General features: G+C 35.4%; 1 protein-coding gene across 4 annotated transcripts; it reads right to left on the bottom strand.

Annotated features, from left to right (window-relative positions):
• Positions 1 to 232: 232 nt before the first annotated feature.
• Positions 233 to 14,001, bottom strand: smpd4 (sphingomyelin phosphodiesterase 4). 4 transcript variants are annotated; one of them, XM_081390147.1, is made up of 20 exons: positions 13,870 to 13,984; positions 13,440 to 13,508; positions 13,266 to 13,352; positions 12,585 to 12,721; positions 11,770 to 11,845; positions 11,478 to 11,574; positions 11,291 to 11,343; positions 11,034 to 11,185; positions 10,819 to 10,951; positions 10,021 to 10,092; positions 7,104 to 7,193; positions 5,550 to 5,698; positions 5,269 to 5,359; positions 5,022 to 5,122; positions 3,389 to 3,552; positions 3,036 to 3,241; positions 1,812 to 2,042; positions 1,157 to 1,288; positions 941 to 1,069; positions 233 to 832 (listed from the first exon to the last, which is right to left on the bottom strand). In XM_081390147.1, the coding sequence occupies exons 2-20, from the start codon at positions 13,476 to 13,478 to the stop codon at positions 512 to 514; spliced, it is 2,460 nt and encodes an 819-aa protein (XP_081246273.1). In that variant the 5' UTR covers positions 13,479 to 13,508; positions 13,870 to 13,984; the 3' UTR covers positions 233 to 511. The 4 variants fall into 4 exon arrangements, with proteins under 4 accessions (XP_081246273.1, XP_081246272.1, XP_081246275.1 ...); XM_081390146.1 differs by having other exon boundaries at positions 11,770 to 11,848; positions 13,870 to 13,981; XM_081390149.1 differs by lacking the exon at positions 7,104 to 7,193 and having other exon boundaries at positions 13,870 to 14,001.
• Positions 14,002 to 19,265: the final 5,264 nt, after the last annotated feature.

Below are 19,265 nucleotides of genomic sequence, written 5' to 3'. Positions count from 1 at the left end.
GCGTCATAACTTATGCTTTACCAAATACTCCTCCTGCTAATACATGTTTCAAAAACGGTACACTCCTCTCGCACTGGAAAGTTTAATCTTGAAGTGGCTGCTATGGTAACAGCACTACTTCCTCCAATACAGCTGGGAAATAACAGATTTAACAATGGCATTGCATTACTTCTTTAAGTGGAGATCTGATACATATCTATGTTTATACAGCAATGAAAATCCAGTACACAAATGATACACATTATGTTTAATGAAATGCAGATTGTTCTGACAACCACATTGGCAAAACACCATTATAAATGAACTCAAAGGCTGATAAACTGGATTAACCACATTTCATAACAATAAAATAAAAAACGTGTATTGGATAGAACATTTCTGGTTCAATTTGTCATTAAATGTAACAATACACTTTCAGTGCAAATACTGTATATAAAAACCTTCATGTACTTTTGCTTGAAGTTTTGTATCGACATAAAAAAAAAAAAAAAAAGGCATGATGAACCTCCATCTACTGAGTCTTTAGCTTTTCATTAAAGAAATTCAAGAGGAGCTCATAGAGAAAGCTGACGATGAGAATGAGTCCAGTGCTGGAGAGAACACCGAATGATAGTAGTGCCAACAGCATGTAGAGCAGGAGGAGAACGAGGAGGGTGCGATAGCTGGCCAGAACCCGCAGGCTGAGACGGACTCGCTGAGGACGTTCCCTCATCTGCCGCGTCACCGGACTCTTCCGCCGTTGCTCCACAACCGAGGTACTGCTCAGGTAGTGTCGTCCTAGTCTGCCCAGGAGGTCCTGTCGAGAACACAGCGCTTCCATGTGGTCTCCCAACTACGAGACACAAACAATATGGTCACATCTGACTGAAATTAAATGCAAAGCAAGACCATAATAATGTTTAATTTTGGATTACATTGCAGGCTAAAGCAATATTCTTACTCTTGCATTCATAAAGGTTGAGATCTGAAACAGCAGTCGAACCAAAAATGCATTTTCGTAGCTCCTGATAGGTTGAAGCTCTGGGTCTCCTTGATATTCGATTTCAAATCGGCGAAGACCATTGATGATCTGTAAAAAAAGGAAATTATATAGGTAGAAAATCATTAGGATTTGCTAAATGAATATGTTAAAGAAATTCGCCATTCTCAAACTCACCTGCAACCTGCCCAGGTCTGTTAGCACAAGGCCATTCTCACTCGGGATGCAGTCTGGCAGTTGTTTAGATGCTCCTTCATTGTCTACAGACGCTACATTGACAATCAGCTGAGACAGCTGCCCAGCATTTAACTGAACAACATAAGAACCAAAATCAACTCTTTCACCTTTCATTTTATGTAATTAACTACGTAAAATAAATGTATGCACCGCCGTTCAAAAGTTTGTGGTCTCTAAGAATTCCCTAAGAATAATTTTATTCAGCAAGGACACAATATATTATTTAAAAGTGACAGTAAAGACATTTATAATGTTACAGAAGATTTCTATTTCAAATGAAAGTGCTTCTTTTAAAAACTTATTTTTTTTATAAACAATTACCACAAAAATATTAAGCTGCACAACATTAATAAGAAATGTTTGCTGAGCAGCAAATCAGCACACATATATATATATATATATATATATATATATATATATATATATATATATATATATATATATATATATATATATATATATATATATATATATATATATATATATATATATATATATATATATATATATATATAATTTTTTTTTTTTTTTTTTACAAATTTACAGACCCCAAACTTTTGACGTACATCCTAAATAAAAGCAGGAATAGACTGACTCTGAATATTTGACAGAGATAGTCCAGGGCTTTGTCCAGGAACTCGTGAGTTTTCTTCACACCCTCTCCCAAATCGTCCATCTCTCCTCCACTGAAGGTGTTGTTGTGATCTAAGGAGCCGACGCCAAACCACGAGAAAAAAGAGCTGTTTGCTGCCATTTCCGTAGAATGATCCGATATCCGTTTGGCAGTCTGTCGGGCTTGGGCAATAATCTGGATGAGCTTTAACACCTGCAATTGACAGAAGGAATCATGGTATATAACCCCTTAAGCCCTGAAGGCATTTTTAGAGTTGTTTTTTAGAGTGACACACAAAACTAAAGACTCATAACTCCAAAAATATAGCAAGGAGAGTCAAAAGGTAGGTATCGTTTGATAGAACACTTTTCAAATTTTACAATACATTTGGACATTCTCATGCCGAGAAACTGCTGATAAAAGACAAAAAAATATATATAATTTTTGCATATCTTTCTTGTTTGACATCCAATAACTCAGGAAAGAAATACGGTAGAGGTTAATTCTTCTTTGGTGAAGTTCCCCTAAATGTGAGCTGCATCTGGATCAAATTTTGTGGTGATTGCATAAAGTAATCCAAAGTTACAGCATTTGGAACCAAGATAGCCTTTTTGTTCAGCCCTTGACGCCCCCTAATGGGCATTTTTAAAATTGTTCCTCCATGATCAACGCAATAATGTTAATTTTGGGCTCATTTTAATTGTAATAATATGCTGTAAAAAATGATGTTCCATTTCCAATGATCTGCGAATGTATCATGAGCTGTATGATGATTTTGACTCATTGCAGTTCATAGTACAAAACATTTTATAGATTATGAAAAAATAAATTCTATTTATCAGCAAATAACTCAGCACTACTTAGGAGTAAATCAAATTGGCTACATTCATTGTAAAGTTCAGACTCTAAACTTTCAAATTACACCTATTTTGTGTTGATCAAGGCAGTAGTTTTGAAAAATATAAAAAAAATTGCAGCTAGGTGGCGACCGCGGGCGGTACACTCCATTTTACAGGGACTACTTGGCACTCATTAATAGTTGATCAAAGCACCGCCGGCGGTACACTTCGGGTTTAAGGGGATACTATTCCTTTCTGTGGTAACACCATTCATGAAGAGCTGACTGCTTATTGTATGCATTTATCACTGATTTTGCAAGAAACACCAACTCTTTTTTAGCACATGTAGAATTAATTGTTAGCTTACAGTTTTCCGTAGATCCGGACCAAACATCAGGTTGTACTGGCAGTCCTGCCCTTCCAGGCTATAAACATGACTTTTGACCTTGAAGACGCTGTCCGTCCCCATTGGCTGGCGGGAAGAAAGGAAGCTGCCACCATGTGAAGGTGTCAGGAAGACACGGTTCTGTCGTTGGAGAATGGCATGCTCCGGCTCCAAGAACAACTGTTCACCTGGAGATATAACCTCATTAATTTGCTCATAAAAACAAAACAAAAAACAGAATCATATCATAATAAAAATCCATGGGGTGTTGTTTAAAATATAAAATAATATAAAACACCACTCAAAATTCCATTCATTCATATTTCCCAAAATACCTTTCTGGATCATCTCTGACAGATTTGGTTGAACAAAGACTTTGGCGACCCTAAAGATCATCAGGGCGTTTTTGGCATTGACCAAGTCTGTGCGCATGGCTCGATTCAAGAAGACCTGGAAAAGCTTTGTGTACATAAGCAGATTCTCCTGGACAAATGAGGCCCTGTAAATGACAAAGACCAAAAATTATTTTGGTAAACTGATCTGAAGGTCGCATCAACTGCTCTCTGTGAAATATCGTACAATACCATTAAAAAGATTGGGGTAGAGTTTTTGAAAGAAGTCTCTTATGCTCACCAAAGCTGTATTTGATCAAAATACAGTAAAAACAGTAATATTGTTGAATATTATTACAATTTAAAAATGTGTATTTTAACATATTTTAAAACGTAATTTACTCTTCAGTGTCACATGATCCTTCAGAATTCATTCTAATATGCTGATTTGGTGCTCAAATAAAACATATACATATATATATATATATATACATATATATATATATATATATATATATATATATATATATATATATATATATATATATATATATATATATATATATATATATACATACATATATATACAGTACCAGTCAAAAGTTTGGAAACGTTACTATTTTTAATGTTTTTGAAAGAAGTCTCTTATGCTCATCAAGCCTGCAGTTAAAAAAAAAACAAAAACAAAAACAGTAATATTTTGAAATATTATTACAATTTAAAATAATGGTTCTCTTTTTTAATATACTTTAAATTTAATTTATTTTTGTGATGCAAAGCTGAATTTTCATCAGCAAGTACTCCAGTCTTTGGTGTCTTATGATCCTTCAGAAATCATTCTAATATGATGATTTATGATCAATGTTGGAAACAGTTGTGCTGCTTATTATTTTTTTTTATAACCTGAGATACTTTTTTCAGGATTATTTGATGAATAAAAAGTTGAAAAGAACTGTATTTATTTAGAATAGAAATCTTTTGTAACAATATACACTACCGTTCAAAAGTTTGGGAACAATAACTATTTTTTTTAAAGAAATTAGTACTTTAATTCAACAAGGATGCGTTAAATTGATAAAAGGTGATGGTAACGATTTATATTGTTAGAAATGTTTTTATTTTGAATAAATGCTGTTTTTATGAATAAATGCTGTTAACGTTTTACTCATCAATGAATCCTGAAAAAAGTATTCCAAAAAAATATATTAAACAGCACAACTGTTTCCATCATTGATAATAACTGAGTATCAAATCATCATATTAGAATGATTTCTGAAGGATCATAAGACACCAAAGACTGGAGTACTTGCTGATGAAAATTCAGCTTTGCATCACAAAAATAAATTACATTTTAAAATATATTAAAAAAAAGAGAACCATTATTTTAAATTGTAATAATATTTCATAATATTACTGTTTTTTGTTTCGTTTTTAACTGCAGGCTTGATGAGCATAAGAGACTTCTTTCAAAAACATTAAAAATAGTAATGTTTCCAAACTTTTGACTGGTACTATATATATATATATATATAAAATATACATACATACACACACACACACACACACACACACACACACACACCGTTTGAACAGTAGTGTATGTAATCCTTTAACAAGCACCCAACATTATAAATACCATTTATCGGGAACAGTTCTGTTCTGGCCATCTGCTTGAGTGTTGTTTTTTTCTCCAGTGTATCTCCAGGGCTGGATGTAACTAAGCCACGTTTCTAGTATCTAAAACAACAAAATAAACACATTGAATTACATTTAATGCATTTCTTTAGCATCATGGCCCTCACTATGATTTGAACAGCACATAATGTTTATTGCCAACATATAAAGTAGGCTCCAAATGTCAGTGAGCACTCAAGGACATTTACCGCTCTGAATGAGGCGTCCAAAGGCCAATGACCAAAGCAGTGTTGTAGAAAGACATACAGCTTTTGCTGGACAAACCTCTGCACCACTACACTGTGGGAGACAGAGAGTGGAGGCTTATTGACAGAGCAGTAAAACAGAAGACAGTTCAATCAAGTCCGCGGCACCTGATCGGGTGAATAGCTCCTCTTTACGACATGCCACCTTAGATTTACAGATGTTTTAGTTCTATAGCCTGAACCTCAGGACAAGCTGACAGATGCTAGCAAGCTGTAAAACCCACCGCTTGAGCTCCTCCAGAGGACTGCTGTGGGAGTGTGCAGAGGGCGAGGAGGAGATCGACTCCGGTTTCAGGCTGCTGGAGAAAGCGTGCAGATGCTTGACTAGGAGACGCACAACAAGGACGTGCTCCTCCGTAGGTGTGAAGGGCTCCTAAGACATCATCCAAACAACACAAACACAAGTCAGACTTTTAAGATTATAAAAAAAATTGAGACCCCATTTATACCTGGTATTAACTGGTTTGACTGACATTTACTTGCAGTGACAGATTATTTGAAGGGCACACATCTTAAGTTAATTTAAGGAGCTCGATTAAATTCATTAATTGTTTTTATAAATTCCATATAACAATGTATTCTCATAAAAATGTGTAAAAAATGTCCTTGCATCACACTGGTTTTGCTAAAGTTCAAGTATAATTTGTGTTATTAATTTGTTTTTCATTTTTAAAAGTTGTAAGTGTAGTAGTAATATGTGAAACTAAAAGTTTGGACATGCAGTCATTAACGAGAAGCTATTAATCAGATACAGTTTTGAAATCACTCAAAAAGTTACGACTGCATTTTATGCTTATATTCGACAGAACTATTATATATGTTACCGGCAAAGTGTGAAATCCCGGTATTGTATAGAATGCTTAGGCAATTTATAGAATGCCTGATGGTTTTTGGCAAAAATACATGACCTAATTCTATACATTACCTAGGCATTCTATAGAATGCCTGATTACACATTTTGCCGGTAACATATATATTAGGTCAGAAGTCAGAACTAATTCAGAAATCCGAAAATAATCTGAAGCTTTTTTGTGCATTATAAGGGTTAAAATAAGAGCTTTCTGCTTGAAATATTACATAAATAAAAAAATAAAAAAATACTTTTATTTGAATAAAATTTAAAATTTAAAAAGAAAAATTGTAAAGAAAATGTACTCTTAAGCTAAAAGTGGTAACAAACATGCCGAAAAACGAGCTCCCTGAATCAATAACAAGTGGTCACAGTAAATGCAATAGAAACATTTGTTACTACCGGGTGTAAATGTGATCAGTCATTTGTCCAGTTGCGATCAGATCATCTGAGATGAATGTCAATACCATGTGTCCACATGTATTGTGGATGTACCATGCATCATCCACAGTGTAATACTTTCTCGAAACCATCAGACCAGAGGCTTCACACATTCAGTTGAAACAAGGTATTTTACAAAACAAAAGATATCTGGGCAATTTGGTCTGGATATTCTGTGTGGTGTAGTAGCGTTTGCACACTTCAAGGCATAAGAACAACCACGCCAAATAAAAGAAAATTACACCAAATAAAAAGAGCAGATCACATAAAATGTAAATAAACATCACAATATATCCTAATTATTTAAGAGATCACAAGACAAGTTAGTAGTCACATTAATTCAATCACACATTATAATCAGACCAAATCTCCCAACCTACAAACTGGGCTTAAACCTTAGTGTTAAAACCAACCCCTAGTCTAACTCCTATCTAATCTGAGGTTACCTCCAGAAAGCCCGTGGAACTGAATGAAAAGGTAAAAGTACTTGGTATGTGTGGAGGGTCCCAGAGCCTGGTGGGGCGGGGGGTTGGCACAGCATGCTGGACATACTGAGGCGATACTGCAACAACGCCAGCTGAAGGACTCATCACAAACGGGTGGAGGAGAGGGGGAAAGAGAGGAACACGGTGGGGGGGGGGGAAAGGAAGAAAAAGGGGAGAGGAGCAGGGCAGTGAACATGAGAATAGAAAGGAAAAAGGAGAGAGTGCAATCCGAGAAAATAGTTGGATATAGTCAGGACCGAAATGGGGGTGTACAAAAGGAAAGAAAGAGACAAATCGATATTGACCACAAAAGACACAAATGCAATGAACATGAAGATGATGCAGTTGTCCTTTTCGTACCAAGGCAAACCTCTAGCGTAAGGCTGAGAGGCATTTAAAGATTTTCTAACTATGCAAGTTTGATGAAATATGGCCAAGTGGACATACTCTTATTAAAATTACACAGAAATTGTGACTAACATTTTCCAAAAGGCAAAACAAATTGAGGAATGCTGCTAACTAGAGAATAAACTATGGCATAAACTAAATAGAAGTGTTTGCCTCAGAAAGCCTGCAACTGTAGTCAAGGCAACCAAGGAAGATTATTTGTAATGTAGGCCTTGATTCTCAAGAGAAGTGTCTGTTTGATGAAGTGTTATATTGCCTTCAGCTTTGTCTAATCTCTATAATTCCAAATAAAACCGAATGGATCTTATGAGAGCAGAAAAGGAGACACTGCATCTTTAAAGTTTTCACCATTAAATATACCAATAAAAGTCACCAATTTACTCTCTGACAAAGTTAGTTCATTTTTGCTAAATAAATTCAGGCCATGCAAACAGAATTATATCTTTACAGTGCAGATTTTTTTACTCACTAGAGTTTAACAGTTCACCCCAATTAATGGAAATTCTGTCAGTTTATTCATTTCATTCCAAATCCATATAGTTATTTTTTTCCATGGAGAAGAAAATCTTAGATCACAGATATTTACATTTTTATGTAATGTGTTTACAGTTAAACACACACACACACACACACACCCGTTCAACTATTTAAATCAGCATATTAGAATAATTTCTGATATATCATGTGACACTGAATCATGTAGTAATTACTACCGAAAATTCAGCTTTGCTAACAAGAATAAAATACATTAAAAAAAGAAAATAATTATTTTGAGTTATAATATTATTTCACAATTTTATTTTTTTTTAACTTTTGATCAAATAAATGCAGCCTTAAGAAACTTCTTTCAAAAACACTTACATTTTTATCAAACCCTACACTTTTGAACAGTAGTATATGAAATGTAATATTACATAAAAAAGAAAAAACAATTGTGTTACATATGAACAAAATAACAGCATACAGGTTCAGAACAACATGAGTATGATTAAATGATTGAATTTTCTAATTGGGTGAACTATTACTTTCATTTTCAGTAAACTGGTGACTTTCAGTTCATAATCTCCAGCACAAAGACGTTAAATAAATGATGCCACACTTAATATGATCTGGGCTGACTGGAGGGAGACTTACACTGATATACTGACTGTAAATAACGCACGGACAGGGAAATAGACTCGGAAGCCAAAGACACCAAAAGATTACATACATCCCACAGCCAAAGAACAAAGACGGAAGACATATCAAGAAGCCAGCGGGCTGCATCATGCGGACTCGAACATGAAGCAAAAATTCTACTACTTCAATCACATGCCAAATATGTAATGTGCTAGAGTGCTTATTCTGCCCAAATCATCAAGCAACAGAGACCACAGTAAATATGAATTAAAGAACTGTATTTCTCTTTTATTCCCTTCTATTTCCAGCAGTCATGTGACTTTGGGTTGATTTTAACAGGCAAGTCATTGAGGAAATAAAACAGTTCAAGGGAGATTGATGTTCTACACAAAAACTTGTCAACGACAGAAACCACTAGGGGTCCCCAGTAAACTACCAGAGAGCTTTACAAGATGGCCAAAATCACATGAAATGCATCAGCAATATGCTTAAAACAGCCAGCTACAAAAGACACAATTGTTCAGCTAACATTTTTAAATCAACAGCTTGATCTGAAATGAAGCCGATTAGTTAGAAAACTACCATATGATCATCAATTAAAGAGATAACCAAAAAAAAAAAAAAAAAAGGAATATTCATTTTTCATGAACTTCTTATAGAAGGGAGGTATATATATTACATAATATACTACAACCAATCTGTAGTGCATAATGTAATATATACCCTTCATACTCATGTATTGCACAATAAAAATGATATTTTGTTTGCAAATTTTGTAAGAGCAAAAACAAATGTTTTAAAGAATGGAATAAGCTGGGTCAACTGCAATGTCAAACTCTGACTTGAATAAATAAAATATTTTATATACAAAATAAATATAGAAATAGTTATTTCATGTTGATTTAAGCAAAATGTTAATTTTAAAGTGGTGTAAAATGTTAATTTTAATGTAAACCCATTTAGTATTAAAGTCCTTTAAAGACAAAACCACAAAAGGGAGTTCTGTGGTTTTTAGCCAATCTCCGTTTAGCCATACATTAAGATCATCTATATGCTAGTATACTCATAAAAGTAAAAATAAAAAAAAAGTAGCGTGCCGTGGATAAAACCGGATATACATGACATTAGATCAGTCGGAATGACTGTGATGATGAACAGGAATCCCCCCCTCTAAAAATGCTTACAAAAATATAGGATATATCTGTAAACAGAGCACATGTGTGTCATTCACAGAGGGAGAGGAAGCGCATACATCAGGGTGGGTGTCGTGCAGCAGTCCCTATGCAGTGAAGGGGTGAAGCATTGGAGGGTGGTGGTGTTCAGCCAGCCAGCCAGCCGTGCGCAGTGGAAGAAGGGAGTGCGTAGGTTTAATGGCCTGTATCTTGTTCTTACCTTCACCTGAGGAGACTGCAGCTTCTGGTACATCTCCAGAGAATAGTGATGGAGCCACATTTCCACAAACACCTTTAGAAACACACAACTTTATGCATGAGTACACACTAGGGGTGTGCAAAGCAGCCGGTATTTGTATCTGTATTTGTATTTGTTGAGGGGGGAAAAGTATTTGTATTTGTATTCGAGTAAAATTAGATAGTTATCCAGCCAAGAATAAGCCTAGAACTGCTTTTCTGACGGACTGATATTAATGACGGCTTTTTATTTCATTTCTCATCTCCATAAATATATCTAAAGCTAATGCAAAGGCTAGAAATCAATTAATTCTTTGCTGATACTTCCTCGTCATCACGGAGAGCGCAGTTAGCACCGCTTTCTCCTTTCCACAAGCATTGCTCTCTCGTGGCGTCTGTCGTTGCTATGCGCCTGGAAAAACAAGCGCTCTGCTCGCTTGCCGCGCGCCTACATTTGAAATCTGAACGCGCAAAAAACGCGCTATGTGAACGAAATATTTACATATGTGGCTCTTTCCTCCTTTCTTATCAACAAGTGGATTTACAGCCACCACATCAGCAGCGCCGCCGGTCGCCATGTCTCATGAGGAAACGCAGCTTTTTGATATAGAGTTTTTCTTGTTCACGAATACAAATATTTTTTAAAGTATTTGTTCGAAATAAGTATTCGTAAAAAACACACTATTTGTGCCTTTCCGAATACCGTATTCGGGTTCGGCTCCACCCCTAGTACACACCAAATCGTTAAGTAAACTCATGAATTAAGAACATGTTTTCCTACCTGCAGAAGCGTCTCTGACCTCCAGATCTCTTGAGCGGCAGGGTCAGCGTTGACTGAGGGTTGATGGGTAATATGACGTTTTAACAGACCGGTGCTGTAACCACCCTTTCCAACATAAGGCACATTGGGAGACCTGAGAGAAAAAGCATATAAAAGCTTAGAAAACTAGAGTTTATTTGCTGAGAAAACGATCTTTAAAAATGACATTGTGATACCTCGGAGCAGGAGAGGCCACAGTGCCCCTGGTGTCTGAGAAAGGTGATGGAGGCACATTTCCCTCTGTAGGAAGGAAGTACTTGAGGTAGGTGTCAACAAGCACAAAGTACGCACTGTCTGAGCAACTCCCATGCTGCCCTGGAGGGTAGTTCTGAAAAAATGATTAAACAACATTTCAACGTTCAGTCAATAAAATTGTGTAACGCTTATAATTATTCTATATAATATATTTTATAAAAATGACTGCAGCACTTACCTTTGGAGCCATGAGACTGGAGGCAAAGTTGAACATATAATATTCAAAAGGATCTGTGAAAGATTAAGAACAGATATGTGAAAGAAAGATGTAGAGTGATGAAACAGCCTTGTAACTGTTACAGAAGGTTATACAACATATTTTATTGTAAAACACAAAAGTGAGGGTGAAAAGAGCTAAGACGTACTGAGGAATAGAAGGCCTGACATGGGGAATTGAATTTTATTGTGAAACAGAGGGCAATCCGGCAGAACCCCTGCCTGAATGGACAACTTTATAGGACCCTGTACATACAGAACAAATAAATGCAAATATGGTTGATATATTAACGCTGTGAAAATAACTTAACTTATACTTTGAAATAAATCAGGGATGATGCGCCAAAACCTAAATGAATACCGGCTCTGAACATAAACATAATTAATGAACATTAAAAACATAAACAAACTTTTTTCAGTTAATGTGTAGAGCACACTTACCGGCAGATAACTGACTGGAAACTCATACTTGTATTCCTCAGCTTGTAGTTTGTACACCAATTTCATCATAGGACCACTGCTTGAATAAATATTAAAAAAATATATATTACAACAGGGCTACATTTTAATATTTACACTACTGTTCAAAAGTTTGTTTAATGTTTTTGATGGAAGTCTTACACAGATTTATTTGATCAAACATACAGTAAAATTGTAATATATATATATATATATATATATATATATATATATATATATATATATATATATATATATATATATATATATATATTCTATTATATTATATATATATATCCACATAAATAACTTTTTTTATATATATTTTAAAACACATTTTATTCCTGAGGTGGCAAAGCTGAATTTTCAGCATCATTACTCCAGTCTTCAGTGTCACATGATCCTTCAGTAATCATTATAATCTGCTTTTTTTTGTGCTCAAGTAACATTTCTTGTTATTGTTGAGCTGTTTAATTTTTTTTTGGAATCAGTCAAACCCCTTTTTTCAGGATTTTTTAATAAACAGAAAGATTCAAAGAACGATATTTATTTGAAATACAAATATTTTGTAACATTATAAATGTCTTTACTGTCACTTTTGATCGATTTAATTCAATTTAATGAATTCTTGCTGAATAATTGATTTCATTTCTTTCCAAAAAAAAACAAATAAAAACTTGTAAACAGTAGTATATATCAGATTTGTACTCAGTGGTAATATCAGTCATACATACAAAAACACACAGAATACCATAAAAATAAAAGTAAACAAAAATTACAAACAAAATAAAAAGAACCTAGGGTACAGGAAGTCCATGGCGATGTTGTACTCTGCTGCACGAGCCTGCAGAAACCGAAGATTCAAGCCAGTAAGGATTCCATCCAGGCTACCGAAAACGCTCTCCACCAACCAGGGAAAGATCGCATGCAGATCCTAATCAAACATGTATGTCATAAACACAAACAAGACTTTTCGTGACTTTCTTGAAAGAGCAGGGACGCATGCGTGCCACCCTTTAAATAATCCAAATAAACAGAAGAGCCGACAAATGAAGCCAGAGAACAGGCATGTGCCAACCAACGCTCAAATGAATCTGAGAAACGGGGTCACAGAGTTCAGTACTAAACAAAAATCATTCATTCCGACAGCACAGAGTTAAGTCAGGGTGAGGGTAAAGTGGCAGCAGCAGGACAGCAGCTGGTCCAGTGCCATGTGCCAAGCAGATGACACTGCATTTAATCTCTAATACATGGGCAACGGCACAGCTGCCTTAATGGATTCCTCTGATGAATCCAAAAAATAAATAAAATAAAAACAGGCTTTGCTGGCTTTTTGGGTTTAAAAAGCCTGCAACGGATCCTCCATGTTAAACTATAAAAGTGTATCACAACACTGTAAATGGTAACATTAATAATAAATGTACAAATAAAAAGGGGTATTTCAACATTGTCATATGCAATAAATCAGAAAACTGTACCTTTGCAGGGTAATCGTCTATAATTTTGCACAGCTCATGACATCTTTGATGAAGAGGTTTATTAGTCCAGTCTGCCTTTAAATTGGCCTGAGGACATCAAGCCACAAAGGTTAGAAAGAACGAACACACACACACACACACACACACACACACACACACACATCTAGTACTAACCAGAAGATAACTGGGCTGTTGCAGGGCAGGTACAGCCATGGAAACTCAGACCACAGGTCAACACCAAACCTGAAATAAATGGCAGTAATATAATACAATGACATTTCAAAACATTCAGCATAACTAGTGAGGTAATGTTACTTCTAGCACTCCCTAAAGTGCCAGTGACCGTTATCAATGAAAACCTGCATATTACATGCTTCTTAAATAACCACTGTCAGACTATTCTTAAACACAACATTTTAATTTGTCAAAATATATTTTTCGCTAATATTACCGCTTAGAAGTTAGCCAGCTAGCTCCACTATCAGCTAACTGTGTAGCCTGCACATTACTGAGTTTACCCTGTAAAACAACTAAACGCTCCATCGGGTTCATGTTCACTTAAAACAGATATTAAACGTGTCAAATAAGTTTTTGAGTACATTACCTCACACGCAAGAGAGAGAGAAAAAATATATTTCTAGTAAATTCCAATAGACCGCGCTTAGACCCAAGAAGAGTCAAAAACGCTTGTTATGATGTCATGTCCGCCGACTAGCACTGTAACAGCGCCATCTATAGGTTGAGAGCTGAGAATGACATCACAAATAGAAATGAATAGAAATGATCTCCCTGATGTAAATTTATAGATGCCATATCCAAACAGTTTTGGTCTGACCATGGCTCTCAAAGATTCCGCAAATGCTACACACTCTTTTAGCTTAAAATAGCTTACATTATAACTTTTTTCGAAATAGTTAGGGTGTTTTTAATATTATTATTATTATTTTTGAAACGAATGATATGAACATATACCTCTTAAATATAATGTTATTGTATTCCCAAATATTTACATGCAAATTATGCATCTCGCATAAACTATGAATTTGTAAAACCTTAAATCTTTTATTAGGTTTTTCAGAGAAAATGTGCTTGATGAACCACAGGCCCACGAGGGAGGATTCAAAGGAACATCAGACTATCAGTCATATCCCCCCAAATTTGTATGCAAATGAATATATACTATTTGTGATTGTATGAAATTCAGAGTAATAAAGGCAAGACTATGGAAAACATCTGTCAAAGTAGATAGACTTCAAAAAGAACCTGAGGCAGAGTAGCACCGATAGCACAAACAAAACAGCAGCCTAATGCAATAAAAGTGTGTCACGTCCAACAGCCGTAAGGGTGTGTGTAGATATTTCTGCACATCTGCACAGTCAAACATATGCATATATTTAGTTTGAGTATTTTGCTACTTAGGATACATAGTGGCAATCTGGATATGTAACAGCAATATTACAAAAAACAATAATCAGTAATTTTTTTTAATCTGTTAAAATTGTATTATATGAGCTCTCAAATTTGCTCAGTGCTTGAAATACATGTTAATCTCACCCCAGCAAAACTCAGAAATAACAAAGAGCTCATCTCTAATTTAAAAAGCAGCCATGTCTGTACCAAGTGAATGTGGTTAATAATTACTTTTATATAAGGCTCATCTTGTATTTGAAATACAACAAAATAATGAGGTCTGTATTGAAACAATGTCACTAATGTGAAGAAAATGTATCTCACTCGGTTTCATTCATTATTGTTTGAGTCTTGAGATGAATTTGTTAATCATTCCAAGGGAACTTGCATTTAAAGGAGATTGCTTTTTGAGTTGTAAAAGTATTCAAAATGTGTATTAAAATGAGAGCCACATAATTCAGAAGCAGTTACTGATCTTTCTTCTTTCTTACACCATTCTTATAAGAAGTATGTCTTAGTCTATCCTCATCATGCTCAGTCAACACATTTAACATTACAGAGAAAATATCAAGTGCAAAAGTTTCAGTTGTCATTTCCATCTCCATCTGAGAAATCTGCAAACTCTGAATGTAAGCCATGGACCAGATTTTCCCCTCAAAAAGGGAACCAATCACAGAACGGGGAGGGAGCAGCAAGACGATGACGATGTCTATGCGACACACCGAAGCAGTTTGTTTATATCTATGGATCCAACATGGCATCAGACGTGAAGTTACCTTTCGATGCAGCCTTATAGTGTTCTAAGTAGTTTAGAACACAAGTTTATTTCGTCTTCTTCCTCGTCGAATTTCTGTCGCTCTACATACGTCATCTGGTATAATTGAAACGATTGGCTATGAGCTACGTGCAGGCGCATTTGATAGACATTCGTAGCGCCCAATAAACGGCTCTGGGCATTCGTAAACCACGCCTCAAATACGAGAAAATGAACATGTGGTTCCCAGACCACGTCTCAATGAGAAGAGGTCTGACGTTAGCCAGGCTATATAGAGATGGCATTTATTTCCCTTAAAGTGGTCATGTAGCCTACTGCATTTTTTTTTTTGACAGTTACAGATTTGAAAAACAAAAAGGCGGGAGCAGAGAACCCTAAACTCCAACACAAAGAACCATTTCAGCATATAAATGGTTCTTCAGGACACTACAGTTCTAAATAGAACCGTTACTACTTGTAAAGCACCTTTAAAGAACCATCTTTTTTAGAGTATACGATTGGGTAACCATTTAGCATATTAACATATTTTCAACATCCCCACCATTACACTTGTGGAACTGTTTTGAAAACTTCCGATGTTGAAAATGGCAATGGGTGAAATTCAGCCATACATGTTTGAGCCAGAGTCTGATCCTGAATCAAAAGACAAACCTTATACCAAGGACACTCCATGCGACAGAGCAGTCATTTATCCCATATGTAGACTATTTGTGAGGTAGTTATTACATTATACATTCGTTTTTTAAACAAAGACAGAAAGGTGTTTCTCTCATTATATATTTGAAACATTTGCCAAATGTGAAGCATTTATGCATATTACATAAGCTTTATAAGTCTTGGTTGTGGCAAATAAAGTTTAAGTACTGAGTTACCACAGTTAGCCTAAAGTTGACAAAAGATAATTTAGGGTGTTTTGTGTAACGAATTATGAGTTTGTTGCTCTGTCGTTCTTATATTCTTAAAAAGATAAAGTTTATCCATGCTTTTTTAATGTTAGGATCACAAGGAAGGCGATGCAAAGACTGTTTTTCCACACTTTGACACTGCAAAACGTCTTGTAGGCTAATCCTCTATTGTTTTGTTGCTTGGGTAATCCTTTGCGTCTGTCTTGTAGGCTATTTACTACTACGTGACGTGTGAATTGGTGGGCGGTGATGTAGAAGAAGGCCTTGATTTCTCTTGCAGAGGAGGTCTTTTGTCGACCTATGACAAATTAAATTTGAATAAAAAGCACATTAATTTTCAAAATACCTGTTTTTGAACGTAACAACGTGTCACCATGTAAATGACCGCTTACACTGTTACACTCCTTCAAACAAAAGCATTGTGTGTGAAATATTCTCAGTCAGTTGAAAGCTTTGTCATACCAATCAAAACACTGTGACTTTTCTTTCATTCTGACTCTATACATTATTTTTACTCTCTTTTGCCACTTTTTTTCTTCACTTTGAATTGTGGTCTAGATAAATAAAGGCAACTGCTGCAGTTTCATCCCCATTGCCCCTAAAGTAAATTGGCCCTTTATCAACAGCAGGCCTCATCTATCAGTGCAAAGACGGGTATTGAAATTGCTCTGCTGGCCACAAATCAGGCCAATGGATCAGTCCCTTATCTGGAACAAGGCCGTCATCACTCTCCAGTGGGAAAAAGAGGAAGAACCCTGGCACGAGGACCTTTTTCGTTGCTGGACTGATGGATGTGACCCCCCTTGACCCTTGGATGACTATGATCACCTGGTGTGAAGTCACATCAGGGGCTGGTAATCAGGGCCATTCTCTATCTCTTTTTTAACTTCATCTTCAGCGGGTCAATGCAAATAGATAAAATAAAAGTCATTCAGGACGAAGAGCAGGAAATAGCCTGTTCAAATCGGACTGGAAAAATGAAGGCCACTGTTTTAATCAAACTGGTTCCTATAGTTTCATCGTTGAGTTTTGATTTATACGCTTGATTTTCTCTTCTGATGGACATTTGACACCATCATATATAAAAGTATACAAATAAAGCAACTGGAAAAATAATTTTCACCATAAAAATTGATCAGGATTGATGAAATGCCATCGATCATGTCATGATAAATAACACCCTGAAATCATGGTGTTGAAAACTCATTCATCAAAATGAACACCCAAGGTCAATCTTTGCAGAGAAAATAACCATTTAAGTTTGAATTCCTTCTCATAATAATTTTATGAGCTCAACAAGTAAGTGAACTCAGCAAGTAAAAATGATCAGAAAAAGCTTATGTAGTACTCTCTGATTCATGAAAATCAATGGTTTTATGATGCAAAACCAAGCCAACAGGACTTCTATGAAGCACACATCTTTATTGTAAATTACTTGCAAAAAAAGTGGTTGATCATGGAGGAAAGAGGGCTTAAAAATGACCAAATAAATACAAAAGGGCAATTGTGTGAAGCTGTAGCTATTTCCTCCACTCAGTGTGTGGCGTTATCAGTCCCTCAGGACAGGAAGAGGACCTTTCCCCTGTTCAGTCTAAATAAAATGTATGAGCCAGATTTTGAGTGGCAGTGAATGCCCCCAGAGAGTTAACAGTGAGGTGACTCAGAAAGAGGGCTCTTAAATGAGAGCATAGACAAAAATATATCTATTTTTTCATTCTCTTATCGGCTAGTGTGGTGCTGTTAAAATATTCTGGAGAGAGCTTGAAAAATGGCCCTGGGTTCTCCCATTGAATTGAAAAAAGTGCAAATAGTGAAACAATAATTTTAGATTCCCATCAACACATAGAAAAAGTTTTAATCTTGTATGGAAATAAAAAGTTCTTTTTCATTGTATGGCTCTTTTTATTGGTCAATCTGAGAATTCAGCGTTCAGATCGTTGCCCTCAAACTATTCACTATATTTAAAGGGATAGTTCACCCAAAAATGAAAATTCTGTCATCATAGACTCACCCTCAAGTTGTTTCAAACCTGTATGAATTTCTTTTTACTGCTGAACACAAAAGAAGATATTTTGAAAAATGTCTGTAACCAAACAGTTAATGTGTCCATTTACTTCCATAGTATTTTTTTTTTCCTACTATGGAAGTAAATGAACACGTCAACTGTTTGGTTACAGACATTTTTCAAAATATCTTCTTTTCATGTCTATTTCTTTTATGTTTTTGGTTGCAAAATAAACCAAATGTACATTATGGCTTATGTACTGAATTTAAAGTGTAGTTTAGCATAATATAGGCCTATGGGTACACTAAAAAGGCTATTATTAATAGTGGTTAGGAATTTTCCATATGAATTTTTCAGAGGTGTTTCTTTAATTATACGCATTGCATTGTGTTGTGTTTTAGGGTTAAAGGAAATGTCAGTAAACTTAATGGAAAATGTCCTGGCAGAAAATTACAAGTACCTTTTCTGTTTTTGCACAGATTCTTTTTTCTTAGTGTATTTTGATCTGTTCATTGTACTGGTACCTTTAAACTTTAAAATGAATCTTGCTTAGTTCCTTGAATTCTCTTGCACATCTGAAATATGTCAATAATGCATGAGATGCTTAATTTGACGAAAGAGCAGTCAGCCGTATTTATACTCAATCACGGTTCACTGCAATAATCGCATCAAAATGTGATGACACAACAATCTGTTCTCAACAGCCATGACAGCAAGTCAATGAAATGCATGTTTTACAACGTCTAGCTGAGATAACTGTCTGTGCACAATATTCAAATAACTATGAGAAGGTATGGGAAGGTTTTTACACCATCCAGCAAACAAATCAAATCAAATTCAAAGCATAACAAATATTTCACTTCCCAAGGAAAATAAACGCATTGATCCACAGCTAAATTAAAAGA

Source organism: Scardinius erythrophthalmus, assembly GCF_964197995.2.
Source record: "Scardinius erythrophthalmus genome assembly, chromosome: 17".
Lineage (NCBI taxonomy): Eukaryota > Metazoa > Chordata > Actinopteri > Cypriniformes > Leuciscidae > Scardinius > Scardinius erythrophthalmus.
The sequence above is the reverse complement of the archived record's forward strand: the minus strand, read 5'-3'. Positions and strand labels throughout refer to the sequence as shown.

What these genes read in the sequence shown, in the direction of transcription:
- smpd4 (XM_081390146.1), bottom strand. Translation starts at nt 13,478, where the DNA reads ATGGCTGTACCTGCCCTGCAACAGCCCAGTTATCTTCTG. An exon ending in CCTCTGGAGGAGCTCAAGCG is followed by an intron (nt 5,360 to 5,549) that starts GTGGGTTTTACA and finishes TGTCTCCCACAG; the next exon opens with TGTAGTGGTGCAGAGGTTTG. An exon ending in ATCTCTGTCAAATATTCAGA is followed by an intron (nt 1,289 to 1,811) that starts GTCAGTCTATTC and finishes TATGTTGTTCAG; the next exon opens with TTAAATGCTGGGCAGCTGTC.